Source organism: Eschrichtius robustus, chromosome 8 (genome assembly GCF_028021215.1).
Source record: "Eschrichtius robustus isolate mEscRob2 chromosome 8, mEscRob2.pri, whole genome shotgun sequence".
Classification (NCBI taxonomy): domain Eukaryota; kingdom Metazoa; phylum Chordata; class Mammalia; order Artiodactyla; family Eschrichtiidae; genus Eschrichtius; species Eschrichtius robustus.
The window spans coordinates 13580756-13597238 of record NC_090831.1 but is presented as its reverse complement, the minus strand read 5'-3'; the positions used below and the strand labels follow the sequence as shown (position 1 = coordinate 13597238).

The 16483-nt window shown below is 34.1% G+C and overlaps 1 protein-coding gene across 2 annotated transcripts in view; it reads left to right on the top strand.

Moving 5' to 3' along the window:
* Positions 1-16483, top strand: part of CDK13 (cyclin dependent kinase 13) — a 114743-nt gene that overhangs the window by 70995 nt on the left and 27265 nt on the right. For both annotated transcript variants that reach the window (XM_068550346.1, XM_068550347.1), the window contains exons 6-9: positions 287-476; positions 1857-1913; positions 13298-13399; positions 13493-13570. In XM_068550346.1, coding sequence (XP_068406447.1) covers positions 287-476; positions 1857-1913; positions 13298-13399; positions 13493-13570 — 427 coding nt within the window. The remainder of the gene's footprint in view (positions 1-286; positions 477-1856; positions 1914-13297; positions 13400-13492; positions 13571-16483) is intronic.

Sequence of the window (16483 nt, the reverse complement as noted above, 5' to 3'; positions counted from 1 at the left end):
AATTTATTTTACGTCAATCATACCCAGAAACTATGCAGTGTGGAAATTAGCAGTGTTGATTTTATATCATAGCGGTTTTCTTTGGGAGAAGAAAACTGGCTAGATATTTCCTTGGGATGGTATTGATATTAAATTCAGAGAGACGGGGATGAACATTATTAAATGACAGAAGTAGCAGTTCTTTTCAAGGGTTAATTTTCTCCCCAGCATTTTATTTTTAAAAAATTCTGAACCTATAGAAAAGTTGTAAGAACAAAATCTTTAATGTATTAATTGTTGTTCTTAGGTGCATTTTATCTGGTGTTTGAATATATGGACCATGATCTGATGGGACTACTGGAATCAGGCTTGGTTCATTTTAATGAAAATCACATAAAGTCATTTATGAGACAGCTCATGGAAGGTCTGGATTATTGTCATAAGAAGAACTTTTTGCATCGAGATATTAAATGTTCAAATATTCTTCTAAATAATAGGTATGATATGAGTTTGATATATATGTTTAAAATGAGTCTTATATAATGTATACCTTGATTCTGTTAAAAAGATTTTAAATTTAGGTTTTTATTGCTCAGACTATTTTAACAAAATCAATATTACAGCTTGGGCTACGTCTGAAGTTGTGTTAAATATACTTTAGTTGATTAACTTCCAATAATAGTTTGTAATGTATGTAAAATAATACTTAGTTGACTTGTTGAAGTTCCATCCATCCCCTCAATCCAAGCAATTTAATAGGATTAATTGGATCAAACCTCTAAAGAACTTTACAGTCCCTTTGACCTTATATAAATAGGGGTTTTCGAGTCATAAAGACCTGAGTTTGAATCCACATAATAGTTTGAATCTATATACTAGTATACATAAACCATATAGTAGTTTAAGTGACCTTGGGCAAACTACTTAACCTCTCCTTTTCTTTTGTTGTTGTTGCTCAATAACAGCTGTCATACTTCCATGGGGGGGCGGGGGGGAGGGAAGTAATAAAGATTATAGGCACCCCCCCCCCAACCAAAATACTTAGTTGACCCTCTCATTTGATATTCTTCCAAATAATGTGAATGGTGGTTCTAAAAATTAATGATGTGATTTCAGTTTTAGGTTAAGAATAGGTTTTAGCATCTTTTTTAATTTGGAATTTTTTAAAGAAACAGTCATCACAGTTTTAAAGTGAACTTTTTTTGAAGTGTATATGCACGTACATACATACATACATACATATGCAAAGCTTATCTTAGATATTTTACTGACAACATAACCTGAACTCTGATAATTCTCTTGTAATCGGTACTCTTTGTTGGTTTAAGTGAGGCATGCCTGGTCCTGATTTTAGTCAGTAGAAAGTGTTCTATAGAGCACCATGTCACTCTAAGAACTGGAAAATTAAACATAAATTTAAAATGATGTGATTCATTTCTTGTGCATTATTGGCTGGAATTGAACAAGTAATTTGTCTTATTACCAAAGTAGTATGAATTACCTCATTTTGTTTTATTTTCATTGAAGTGTACTTTTCTAAATAGGAACTAAATAGTACTGAGAAACTGTTATATTAGTACTATTATTACTATATATAATAATATACTATATATATATATATATATATCATAATAATGTAACAACAGTACTAGTGTAGTAGTAGCTGAAATTATCCAAAGAAAAGTACTAACTTTTGCCTTATATTGTTGTGAGTTTATCTATTTGCCTTTTCCTGTAGAACCTTGGGTACTGCAGTATAATCGAAGTTTCAGTTGTATCAGTGAATTTTTGGTTAGTTCTAGGAATAGAACATGAATGTGTACTATCAATTCAGAGTAGACTAATATTTTTTGTTCATTTTATCTTACTTCCACCAGAGGGCAGATAAAACTTGCAGATTTTGGACTTGCTCGATTGTATAGCTCAGAAGAAAGGTAAGAATATTTTCAAATGAATATTATAGACATTAGTGACCAGTTTTAGAAGCTATATTAAGAATACCTTATTGATAGTTTATTTTTTAACAAAAGGGAAATTTTCTTTTCATGGTTAAATACATGAAATAATGAAATTTTATACCATGTTGGATTGATTATTTTAATTACAAAATTTTATACATTAAATCAATGTAAAAATAATAGATTTTTTAATACTTAGAGGTAAATATAATTTCTTTTAAAATGTGCCATTATAAATGTTTCTTAAATGAACTTAGGAATTTTTAAATAAAATTCATGCTTAAATTTCTAATGCATGTCCAGACGTTAAGATGTTTGTAATTTTTGTGTTTAATGAAAAACCTTAGTAAATGCTTTTTATGTTACATGTTTAAACTTGTATATTTTGTTTTAATTATTATTTTGGACTTACTTAAAACTTTGTTTTTTAACTATAGTTATATCGATATATAAATATGTGTGTTTGTTTTAAACTCCCTAGAACCTTTTATTTAAACAAACTATTGTGAGGAAGTTCAGTGTATAACTTCTTTGTGTGGAGCTTCTGTGGCTAAAGTTAGGGATTCGTATCCCATTTGGCTCCTTTTGTGCCTGATGGTAGTGAAATTGATTTGTCTTATTAGGATTATTCTTAGAAGAATAATATGTAATTTCAAAATAAAGTATTTTTGTGAAGTAGGGAATTTTATATAAACTATGAAATTAACTGGGTTTAATATCTCCAGTTTATTAGCCCATTCCTTTCTTGTCAGACAGCATTATTTCTTTATACATATATAATATATATACATATATTTATAAATTCCTTATTACAGTTCTATAATTTATTTAGTGTAATCATAATTGGATATAATAAAATATCGGTTAATTGGAGTTCTTAGCAATAGTTATTTATGTTCACTGAATCTTTGCCAGTTTCTGGTTAGTTGAAAAAAAAATCCCCTTTTTGAATTTTTTTTTAAGAGTAAAAAATTTGTGTGTTTTTTAATCTTGCAGCGCCTGTGAAATAATTCTGAAAATTATTTTTAGTGTTTAGAGGTTTTTAAATGGTATGTTTTGGATACATTAGAGTTCTGTTAAGCTCAGACTGTGGTACGGACAGCTTGTTACGGACAGGGCTCCAGTGCCCTGTACCTACTTTAGGCAGAGCTTTTCGGCCTTTGTTGTAACTTACTACACTTTTAATTAATATTTTATTTTAAGAAAAGGTTGTATGTTTTTGCTTGTTTGTTTGTTTGAAGTTGTTCTAGAGCTTAACAGCTCTAACCCTCATTTTGCGTTTGAGAAAACAGAGACCTAGAAAGGGTTGAGTGACTTGAAAGATCCAAAAATATTTGTTAGTATCATCAAGAGTGTATAGCTCAAAGTTTCCAACTCCCAATTATTTATTCTTTTCATTGTGTATAATAGTGCCTTTTGATAGAATTTGAAGGAAAAAAATAAATTGGTCCTTACGTATACTTAATCCAAAACTTCACTTGAAGTGTACTTTTTGAATGACTAAATTTCAATGACTGTTCTTTAGGGGGAAATTCTTCTTAATTAAGGATTCTACCTGCTTAGCTGGTTAACTGAGATTTCACTGTAGTTTGGTTATCCTTTCTTAATAGAAGTATATGTCTATCATACTTTGACTATAAATCCCTTTCTTCTTGTTTTCATGTTAGGTTTCTGTGGAGATGGAGAACAGCTAAATTACCATTTTCCATCTCATAGATTCTTTTTATGCAGATATTTGTTCACGTTGAAATAGATATGTTCCGGAAGAACTGACTGTAGAGCCAAATTTTATATGTCAAAATCCATTTTCCCATTGATTTTTTTTTTTTCTCTTTTAAAATGGAATGTTGGGTTTCAATGGAGTGTCAGGGGTGTGGCGTGTTCACTGAACCTTGGTCCCCATTGCCTTGCTGAATTGATATAAGAATTTTGAACTTAAGGAAGTAGGAAATTTAAAATCCCATAACTTTGCATCTTCAGGTAATGTATGCTGAAATTTTCTGCTTAATCAAATTTATAAGTTAAAAACTTGGTGTATCATTTGGTTTTATAAGCAAATATCCTTCAGGGTTATGTACATCTTTAAAACTACTCTTTTTCAGATTCAAATAATTCCAGTTTCTTTAAAATCAGAGAAGTAGGCTTAATTTAATGGAATGACTTTAAAATACACATACTGTTCTAGTAAATTTTAATAACATACTGAAATTCACTGCCTTTAGCAGAATCACTGTATTATCCCAAGTTTTCTAGATATTTCTTGAAATAAACATACAGCAAATGATTTCCATCCATATTTCTTTATCATAAGCAGAAAGAAACCATAATACCCCCATCCAAATATTTTTTGAAGTATTTTCTAAGTAATTAGCTATTACAGATAGAATGAAGTGTTCAAGAAATTATTGTAGGGTTTCTTGTTTTTTTCAAAATAGAGCAGATTTCAGCTTATCACTGTATAGCATCAGTTACATCTCTCTCACTTATTTGATTTGGTATATCTTTTTTTTTAAAAATTAATTTATTTTTAGTTTTGGCTACATTGGGTCTTTGTTGCTGCGCCTGGGTTTTCTCTAGTTGCGGTGAGCAGGGGCTACTCTTGATTGCAGTGCGCGGGCTTCTCATTGCGGTGGCTTCTCTTGTTGTGGAGCACGGGCTCTAGGTGCACGGACTTCAGTAGCTGTGGCACGTGGGCTCAGTAGTTGTGACTCGTGGGCTCTAGAACGCAGGCTCAGTAGCTGTGGTGCATGGGCTTAGTTGCTCCACGGCATGTGGGATCTTCCCAGGCTAGGGATCAAACCCGTGTCCCCTGCGTTGGCAGGCGGATTCTTCACCACTGCACCACCAGGGAGGTCCCAGTATATCTGTTTTGAATTTGAGGAAAACTTGTTGGAGCTACAGCTAGTATGTAGGAATTGAGCATGGGGTTGTAGGTGACCAGTATGGATCTCCTCTGTCATGTGTGCTACAATAGAGGAAAGGCGAACCACTGGGCTAAAATTAGGGGGGAAAATGATTCCTTTAAACTTGAAGAATCATTTTCTTGTTTTGAACATCAGTATTCATGCTTTGCTCTATTTGGCCTTGGGAAATATAGAACTTGAGTACGGAGGTTTTTGCCTCATTTCTTCATATCTGTTCAGTTTTTTAGTAGCTGTTTTAAGTCCAACTTTCCCCAGGACTTTTAGCCACAGTGATAAATCCTCTTCTGAGTTCTTATTTTACCAAGTCTTTGCTACAGTGCTTTTCCAAGTAATGGAGTATCTTTTTCTCTTTATGTGACCGTCTCATATGAAAAAATATGTACTTTACATGTAAGTTGAAATTAATTTCACTTTCTAGAGAAGAAACTATAACTTAACACATTTACTTTTTTAATGGAAGGAACTCAAAATCCTTAGGCCTAAATCAGGAAACTTTGGCTCTAGTCCTGGCATTTCCATTTTACCAGTTTTGAAATATTGGACAAGTCACTTAATATCTCTGTACGTCATTATTCTCAACTTTAAGATGAAGGATTTCAAATCTCTAAGATATTTATAGTGTATTGGAAAACCTTTCTTTCCTGGTCCTGAAAGTTACCGTGAACAAAATAGCTTTTTAAACATTTTTGAAGGCAATATCGCCATCTAGTGGCTTTTCATAAAATTGCCATTAAAACCAAAACTAAATTTTCCCAAACCTATGTAGGGTGTGAATGGAAGAATTACCTCTTGCTGCTTGTCCAGGGACTAGATGAAATTATATTCAGAATTAAAATTGCCTCCTTAGTGCTGGTCTTTTTACTTTTGTTCTTATCTTTTCACTAGAGCTAGAATTGTAGTTTAAAGACAGGGATCATTATTTTAAACTTTTGTGTTTTATATGCCTTAAAGCATAAAACACATTCATAGTAACTGCTTGATTAATTCTGATCCTTCAAATGTTATATTAATTATATTAATATTAATTGTTGGCCCTTCAAATATTATATTTTATTTTTGCCAAATGAAGTATGCTCATTTAGTCTTCCGGCAAGTTGTGTGATATTTCCATTTCTGAATCTCCCTTAAAGCTCCTTATGTATCTAATAAAGTCTATAGATGTGAAATATTTTGATAGCATCAAATATTTAAAATTACCTGAGATTTCACATGAAAGTTTTATGATGACTTTACACTTTAATATCTTGTTAACCACATTAAAGTAGAAGGTTTGAAAAATAAAAGAAGTATTGCTGGTGGTGGTGCCACTTCCCTAGTAGACAAAGAAATAGTGTCTGCTCTCTTTTCAAAAACTGTTAATGAGACTTATTTACAGATGAAGATATTCAGTAGAAGTTGAAATTCAGAATATTTAATGTCGAGACCATTATTTCTGGATTTTTACAAAGGTAGTTTCTAGCCGTCCAAGAGGAACAGCTTGTTGGAGTTACTGTTTTCTTTTTCTAATTTAATGTCAGAGGGATTTTATGTGTGTGTGTTTTGCTAGGTTATGGAATTATTGCTTGGGATTTAACTTTAATTGTGGGAATAAATTGGAGTGGTTCTTTTTCTATTTTTAGGGTTTTTTTTTTAAAGTATTAATTTATTCTGTCTTTTTTTTTTTTTTTTAACACTATTTTATTTATTTTATTTATTTATGGCTGTGTTGGGTCTTCGTTTCTGTGCGAGGGCTTTCTCTAGTTGTGGCAAGTGGGGGCCACTCTTCATCGCGGTGCGCGGGGCCTCTCATTATCGCGGCCTCTCTTGTTGCGGAGCACAGGCTCCAGACGCGCAGGCTCAGTAATTGTGGCTCACGGGCCTAGTTGCTCCGCGGCATGTGGGATCTTCCCAGACCAGGGTTCGAACCCATGTCCCCTGCATTGGCAGGCAGATTCTCAACCACTGCGCCACCAGGGAAGCCCTTAATTTATTCTGTAACACCTAAGAACCTCACTATATGTTTTTCCATCCTGTTTCTTTTTCAGTAGGGATGAATTTGTTTTTTGTGAAAAGACTGGGTAGATATCTCAATAATGTAATTTTTTTTTTAGTCCATGAAAGAAAAAAAAAACATCGTATGTGTGATGTCACATCAGTTTGTGTTTTCTCTTTGTGATGTAAACAAGACCGTCTTTAGGATGTTGACAGTGGGTAGCCAAACCTAGTAGCCCAAGTTCTAAATGTTCAATTTTGAGGATTCTGGTTTTTATTTATTTGTCTAACTTTGGATGATCTATTTTCATTATTATATCAGTACTTTAGTTTTCTTGGGATTTAAATGTCCTAGTTTCAAAACAGTTTCAGTGTCTTATACTTCTGTCTTTACATTGGTAAACACAACAACCTAATCATACCATGGAATATTTTCTTCATAATACTATAAGCGAATATTGAATTGGGTGATTTGAGATTGGCTTTATTCTCTGCTAACTCCACCCACCTTGGAATTTTCTTTCATGATTAAAGTCCTTCTGTCTGCATACTTTCTCAGTGTTTGCTTTTTCCTCATTAAGCCCTAAGGTAAAAAGTGAGGTATGGCACCTATTTTGTAAGAGTTTTGAGTAAATTATCATGAGTTTTTCCTTGACTTTAATAAAACAATCATTTTCATTGTCTTTTGTCAGTGTTAACTTTAAAAAGTACATTAAAAAGCTTATTTAAAATGTTTATTTAAAACATTTAAAATATAATTACAGCACCACTATCTTCTTGAAAGTTTTTTTGCCACCTCTGTTCTCTCCCTGGCTCTATCTCCTAGCTCTAGAAAATGAGCATTTGCTCAGCCTTCTCAGGAAACTGATAGTTCAGTGTGGGCAGAGCAAGAACCAAGTAATAATTTTGTAGGTCTTGTGTGGATATTCTCCCAGAGGCAGCAGTGTGTATTGAAGGTGTAAACGTTGGCATTTTATTTTATACTATCACTTTGACTGCACTTTGGAAAGTAGATTGACCTTGTAAGTCTGCAAGCGAGGGCAATCAGTTAGAAAGCTGTTGCAATAAACCTAGGTAGGATATGGGGGACTTACTTCCCTGGCGGTCCAGTGGTTAAGACTTCGCCTTCTATTGCAGGGGGTGTGGGTCTGATCCTTGGTCGGGGAGCTAAGATCCCACGTGCCTCGTGGCCAAAAAACCAAAACATAAAACAGAAGCAATATTGTAACACATTCAATAAAGACTTTAAAAATGGTCCACATCAAAAAAAAAAAAAAAAGTAGTGATTATTAAAAAAAAAGAAAACCTAGGTAGGATAATTATGGGTTTAACTAGGCAATGGGCATAGGTGTTGGAAAGATGGAGATGAATTATATCATAAGATACAGAATCGTTAGAACTTGATGGTTGACTATTGTGTTGGTAGACATATCCCTGCCTTTACCCCTACAGTAAGATTTCTGCTTAAGGAATTGCATAAGTGGTTTATTAATTAGGAGAAGCTAAACTTGCAACAAAGAGAACCTCAGAATTCAGTGGCTTAAAGAATAAGAAGTTTATATTTCTCACTCAGTAATCTGGAGCAGTTGTTACTTTACCTTGCTGCACAATAGATAATATTTCACCATATTGTTTGATCAAATGGTGACTCTGCTTCATACAGTCATTTAAAGATCTATATTGGAAGATTTGCTGCCTTTCTTCACATGCTTTCCAAGTCTATCACCATGTCTGTCAGCTAGAAGCTAGAAAAGAGGCGGGAGGGGTGTTGTGAGCCAGGCCAAGAAATGGCACCTGTGTTCACGTTCCTTTGGCGAGAACTTGGTCATGTGGCCACACCTAACTGCAGTGAGGGTGGGAAATGTAGTGTAGGTGGGCAGCTCCCATTGAAGAAAGGAAGAACAGATTTTAGAAGACAGCTTAGCAATCTCTGCCATAAACTGTGATGCTGTTTGCTGAGACAGGAAACGGGAAGCAGGTTTACGGCAGAAGATGATAAATTTCCTTTTGGATATGTTAAGATACACGTACTTGCAGGACTTCTAAATTTGCATGTGTAATGAGAATGCACAAGTGATCCTAAGGTAACATCAATTGGAAAAAAATTACTTATGTTTTTCTGTAGCAATGTTATGATACAGAAATTTAAGTTATTTTTCTGAGAAAGAATCAAAAGGAGGAAAGTAGGGTAAAATTAGAAGGGAATGGGGAGATGGCATGAGGAAAAAGACTGTGTTTATTGTTATGTAGTTATGGCATAAATCAGTTGATTAAAAATATTGATAAGTACTTACTGTATGCCAGACACTGACCTAGGTAATACCTATTGGCTATGTAGTAGAGATATGAAAGACAGATCAATCCCTGGTCTCATTACATAGTCATGAAAGAAGGTAGACAACGAACCTGTTGGATAGCGGAAAGAATTTAAAGTACCAAGTGCTACAAAGCAAATAAAATAGTGTCTGTAGGGATACTGTGAGCTTGGGGGTGGCTGCTTGGGTAATTTTGGCTAAGGCAGTTAGGATAGAATTCTTTGAGAAGTAAAATTGAGCTAAGACCTGAGTGATGAGAAGAGGATAACTTAATGAAGATCTAGGCAGATAACATTCCAAGTAGAAGGAACTCAGCAACTGCAAGCCCTGGAAACAGACTTGGAAAGTTTAAGGGGGCCAAGATGTTGCCCAGTGTAAAAATAGGAAGTGAGATACTCCAGGGTATAGTCTTATCACCTGAGGTAAAGTATAAATTTTATTTAGTTGCAGTGGGAGATCACTGGACAGTTTAAGCAACTAACTGATACGACTTGGTTTTACGCTTAAAAAACTTAAAAGTGGGGGGCGAAAGCTAGAGATAGAGGCAAGGAAACTAGTAAAGAGACGGTTGCGGTAGTACCAGAAAAAAGATAATAGTGGCTCTGACTTAAAGTTGGTAGTGGCTCAGATTTCCTTGAAATCGTGGGAGATGGTTGCATTTAGGACCTATTTGGATGTAGCGTTGACAGAAGTTGTTGATAGATTAGATGTGAGATTTGAAGGAAAAAGGAAACAAGGATGACTCCTGGGTTTTTGACCTTAGAAGTTGGGTTGGTGTTAAAAATAGGTCCCAAATTTCTTTTGTAGTTTTGGTAGGTGTTTACGTAGTGGATTCTGAAGGAGACATGGCATTTGGGCATACGATGAACTTAGCTAGCTGAACTCTTTCCATGTTTTTCTCAAAAATATAAGTTATGCTCTAAAAGAAATGTGTAGACTTTATGTATTGTTGGAAAAGTGAAGCATTTGAAAGCTAATTTAGGTATTTCCTATTATATGATTTTTTTTTCATTTCTTAGAAGGGTCTTTAACAGAGTTATCAACTGTGGTTTGTGAATTTTAATTTGGATTATCCAGAATCTCCAAAGACTTCAAGGGCCTAAAATCTTGCTCTGATCATCTGTTTGCCTTTTACCTATTCAGACCAGACAGGAGGCTGAGCTGCCTGCCAGCCTGGGGCTGTACCCTTAGGGCAGTGCTCGCCTTGTTAGGAATACAGTGCTGCTTGTGGTGCGTAGTAGGGTCCGGAAGGCCATAACTGTGTCACACCTCCCCTGAAGGGCAAAGTGTTGGAATCTATTACTGAGCAGATTATCTTTGATCTCTATTCTGTTGATATTTCATTGATTGTAAAGAGAAATGTTGGGATGGTGCTTTGTTTTACAAAAAATATATATCAGTATGAATATTTATTTACTTCATAAATGAAAGGATTTCCACAATTTAGAGATTATATTAGTGTTTTAAAATTGAGCTTTCTATGTCAAATTTTACTGTTGAATGTTTCCAGTCTTTACGTAGTTCTTATTTTTCTTCTGACAGAAACTGAGCATTTGGATATATTTGGAAAAGCTATTAATTGGTATACATTAAGTACTTTTGCTGTACACCTAGAAGTATAGTTCATCTAGCTCTGTGTTTAATCATTTTTGAAAATGTACTAAATATTTTCACTTCTGAATTTGATGAGAGTTAATGAAAAAGTGAACTGGTCTAATTTTAACTGCTAAAGATGGCTGTGTTTAAATGTTGCCTAGAACTTGATATATCATACAGTTAAAAAACAAAATTCAGCTGAGTAAATTCAAAGATCTAATTGGTTTTATTAAACACTTCCTGACTCAGGCCGCATCCCATCTAGTAAGTAGAAGGGAGCTCCGAGGAGCTATACAAAATGGAAGGTTTTTAAAGGCAGAAGGGGGCAGGGACAAGAAAGTTATACTAGCAGAAAGCAGATTGGCCATGGCAAGGTCACTTTCCTTTAAGGGATGGGAGGGGTCTGTGTGGCAGGTGACCTCACTAGTGCTGACCAGGAAATTCCAGACCGATTGGTTAAGATGCCTTTCCTGGGAGGGGCTGAATCTGCAGTTAGGTTAGGTAGTAAGTCTTGGTTTGCTGGTGTGGGCGTTAACACAAGTAACTCCATTTTGGATCTGTTGTTTCTTTTTAACACACAAATAAAATAATCTTTTATTTAAATATAAAATTTACTAACCTTAATTTGTGTAATTTCTCCATATAATACAGCAGACTTTTATTTTTTTTAAATATATTTTAAAACATTTCTTAACATAAAAAGATAAAAAATTAACTATTTACTGACAGATTTACATTAGTTTAAACATTTTTCTTGAGACTGTAGATACCTAGTTGTACCTTAGTAGCAAGACCATACGTTTCACATGCTCATAGATCTTTGAAATATTTTAGAAAACTGCTTATCATAATTTTCTCAAACTTTGTTCCCCCACCCAGCTAATTCATATGTCACCTAAAGTTGCAGGGCCATATATAGTAAAAGGTCTGCCCTATGCCCAACATTGTTCTGGGCTTAGTGTGTGGGTACTATTTTTTTCATAATAAAGAATGGTCTCTGAGGTCTTTTGATTTTTCTGGGAACATAGAGAAAACAAAATAGTTCATTACAGTGGTAAATATGGTGTAAATTTAAGAATATGAAAACAAATCTTTCTTTAAAAATAAATCTGTTGTTAATAAAAGATTAGACTTTAAGGAGATGGGTCTTTCACCATGTTTTAAAGGAGCTACAGATTTGAATGAGAAAAATGGGAAGGAATTTCAAATTTAAAAGGTGTTAAGACATAAAGAGGTGAACATATTTTTAAATGATTAAATCCAGCTTAATTAGCATAGCTAGAGTTTAAAAGATTTCCTCGTTATGTGAAGATAAGTGATGCTAGTAAAAACAAGCAAAAATCACTAAGAAAAGTAATTTAATAATGTTAGAAAAATCTAATCCTAGTTGGCTATTGAAAACATACTTCTTAGACTATCTTCTCTTTTCACAATTTATACCAAAGTCAAGTATCCTTTTTTCCTGGCTTTGGCACACTATTACTATAGTCCTATCTGTGGTAATGCGGTGGTGTCCTCGATGGCTTACAGTCTAAGTGTTTAAATTATTTGGAGAAATTTGGCAGTGTGGGAGCAGGCTACTCAGGTCTTAGGCTGCCTGGAACTTCAGACCTACAGTTGGCAAGAGGGAACTGCTTTATAAATTATATGCTCCTTTTTTTCCTTCCCCAAACTGGTCCGGGTCCAGGCCAACCTCAGGTAACTGGGCTTGGAATACAGCCATTCTGGGAAATTTCCTATGATATAGCCTTTGCATCCTTGTGATTTGGAGGATATTTGGAAAGGAAGAGAAGTTTAGAATTGACCTAAAGACATACGTGATCACACAGAACAGTCGAAGAACTGCCTCTAACTTCTTAGACTGTCTTTACTCATGTGAATCAGCTACAATAGGATCATTCTCAGAGGAGTGAAAACACTTATACAGCTTACTAGATAATATCTTCTATGACAACATGGTAGTAGTATATATATCTATATCTATATCTATATATATATATATATATATATATATGTCCTCATTGTTAGAAGGTGACAAAGGAATCATCTGATAAAGTATCTTACCTATCGCTAGTGGTTCCTGGCAGAGTAGACCCGAACTACTACAGTCTACATTTCTGTACTTTCTATTCACATACCAAAGTGCGTTAAAATCAATGAGATATTGCCAAGGAAAGATATGCCCAGTTGAAAACTTTTGTTAGGTGGTTACAGTTTGAACTGTATCTTGCCATACATTAGTGATTTGCCAGATTTGGTCAAAATCATCAATGCCAACAGTTGGTATAAAGATCTTTTCTTTGACCGTATTACACTTAAAACAAGCCAACAACTTTTTATTTTTATATATTAAGGGAATTTTTCAGGTAATCACATTGCTTTCAGATGTATTTTATGATCTTGTATTAGATGTCATAGCATGTCTGTAGGCAGATGAAAGTAGTTTTAGTTAGGATTGTAGGATTGCTTTGATGAGCCAAAATAATATTTCTTAAGAGAATTTCTCTTATTCTAACACATACTGACTCTAAAGAGTGCTTTCTGTGTTTTTTAGTCGTCCATATACTAACAAGGTCATCACTTTATGGTACCGTCCACCTGAACTGCTGCTGGGAGAAGAAAGATACACACCAGCTATTGATGTATGGAGCTGTGGGTAAGATAGGCTTATTGACTGGTTAATTTACTTGAAACTTGGTAGTGAAGTAAAATCATACCATTTGGTAATGGTGGATATTTTTCCCATTAGATGTATCCTTGGTGAACTCTTCACTAAAAAACCTATATTTCAAGCAAATCAGGAGCTTGCACAACTAGAATTAATAAGGTAAGCTTGTGATTTTAATATTTGTAATATCTGTAGGAAATTAAAATTTTTTCACGCTTGTGTTTCTAGGAGAACATCATGTTTCTGTTGAAGGCTGATGATTGCTGAATGGAGGAGAAACTAGAATGCAGGCACTCTGATAATTGTTCTAGTAAAATTAAGGATCTTAAAGTCCCTAGATATTTTGTGATTAGATTAATGTGTTTGAGTCCCTAAAGATAAGACTGGGAAGGAGGAGTAAATATGAGGGGGGAGAGAATGAATGGTAGATTCTGGTTTTTTTCGGAGTGTGGCAGTATGGAAGAATTAATGTTTGGGGATATTTTAAAGAAATACTCTTTTACATATGTATATGCACATGTGTTTATATGTATATGTATATGCAGACATACCAAAATACATCCATATACTCACTAGCATAGGTCTTCATTATTTGGAGCCTATTATAGGACCTAGGTCATAGGACTTACGTGTTAATCATCTTTCTCTTTAATATTTTAAATAAATTTCTTTTTTATAAAAGAGCTTTGGTTTTCATATATAATAATATTAATTCGCAACTTGTAAGATTTGCATGAGTGTTTCAAAATATGGATGAGAATTTTTAGGGACGATATTGGTATAAGGCACATACATACCCATGTACTGTGAACCTTCCCTTCAGCAGACTTATTGGACTAATTGATGCTCTACATTCCATCTGTAAATAATACTAGCTTGATAACATAGCAAGCTGAATATTTGCAGCTAGTAGATTACCACTCTATAGTAAGACTACGTATTTATTCCACCAGTTGAAGAGTATGACGACCAAGAGGTAGTTGTTGCCCGTTTTGTATACAAACATTTTATTATTGTACATATGTTGTTTAATTAACTATAGACAGATGCAGTGCTTTGCAAAGACTTAACAGAGTTGGCTAATGCAGAATCCCATTCAGTGAGTCCTCTGATGAAAGAGAAGGCCATGGCCCTATGTCAGAAAGTTGGGAAATGCACATTTATACATTTTTAGTAAAAATAAAATGTTTAAATCATGTATCTGTGTATCTTTCTTTTTCTTTTTTTTTTTTGGTAATGATTTTCTCTAACCCATTTTTTCAGTTAGCCAACTATTGTTCCTAGTTGTATTGGATACTAGGGTTTCTATTAATGATGTTAGTATTTATTTAGTTTATACATGATACAAGTATTGTTCTAGGAATTCCACCTGAATTACTTCAGTTAAATTGTGTCTTGTTTTTATAGTTAAGAAAACAACCTTAGAGAGGTGAAGAATTTGTTCAGAGTCATACAACTAGCAAGTGGCAAAATTGAGATTTGAACCTAGATAGTTTTACTTACTATCTAAACTTATAACCAATTCTCTATACTATGTAGGAAATAAAACTTCCTGGAACTTTTAGTATGACACAAACACCAAGAATTAACAAAGACAGCATGAAAAATTTCTGCAGAATATTAATACAAAAATTCTACAACAAGTGATTAGCCAGTAGTATGTAATGTTTTATTAAAAATTAACTTGCAGAGTCAAGTAGGGCCATCCTAAGAATACAAGAATGTTTTAGTTTTAGGAATTCCATTATTATAATTCATCATTTTAATAGACGTAAAATAATATGTCTCTCTTGATAGTGTTGAATAGGCATTTGCTGAAATTATAAACTGCTAATTAAGTGTAGAGGCATATTTCTTTAACACGATAAAATACGTATCACAAACGAACTAAATAATATTTAGTGGTGAAATACTAGAAATAAAGGCAAGAATGAGAAGAAATTGACTAGCAGTATCATTATTTTAAGAGTGTTTTAGAAGCACTAACTAGTTAACTAGTAGTGTTAGAAAAGTGAACCCAATAAGAGGTATACTATCATAATTTGTATCTGATAGCATTGCATACATGCAGTGTGCAAGGAAATCACCTTAAATTCCTTGAATAAAAAATTTGGTAAAATGGCAAGTGTTAAGAATGTGTGTGTATATACACGTGTGTGTGTGTGTGTGTGTGTGTGTATGTATGTATATACACACAGCATACTAATATATATTATATACTAATACATATATTCTAAAGCAATAGCTTTTAAAGACTATGTACCAATAATAACCAGTTGGAAACATAGGGAGTGGAGAACATGTTTAACAAAACCACCACCATATATACTCCAGGAATATTGAAAACTATAATGTTTCACCTAAAATTGTAAAGAAGATTTGAATAAGTGTTGGAGAGGCATATCTCATTTTTGGCTAGGAAGCCTTTTTTTTAAACATCTTTATTGGAGTATAATTGCTTTACAAGGGTGTGTTAGTTTCTGCTTTATAACAAAGTGAATCAGCTGTGCATATACATATATCCCCATATATCCTCCCTCTTGCATCTCCCTCCCACCCTCCCTATCCCACCCCTCTAGGTGGTCACAAAGCACGAGCTGATCTCCCTGTGCTATGCGGCTGCTTCCCACTAGTTATCTATTTTGGTAATATATATAAGTCCATGCCACTCTCTCACTTCGTCCCAGAATACCCTTCCCCGTCCCCGTGCCCTCAAGTCCATTCTCCACATCTGTGTCTTTGTTCCTGTCCTGACCCTTGGTTCTTCATAACCGTTTGTTTTCTTTAGATTCCATATATATGTGTTGGCATACGGTATTTGTTTTTCTCTTTCTGACTTATTTCACTCTGTATGACAGACTCTAGGTCCATCCACCTCACTACAAATAACTCAGTTTCGTTTCTTTCTATGGCTGAGTAATATTCCATTGTATATATGTGCCACATCTTCTTTATCCATTCATCTGTCGATGGACACTTAGGTTGCTTCCATGTCCTGGCTATTGTAAATAGATCTGCAGTGAACATTGTGGTACATGACTCTTTTTGAATATGGTTTTCTCAGGGTATATG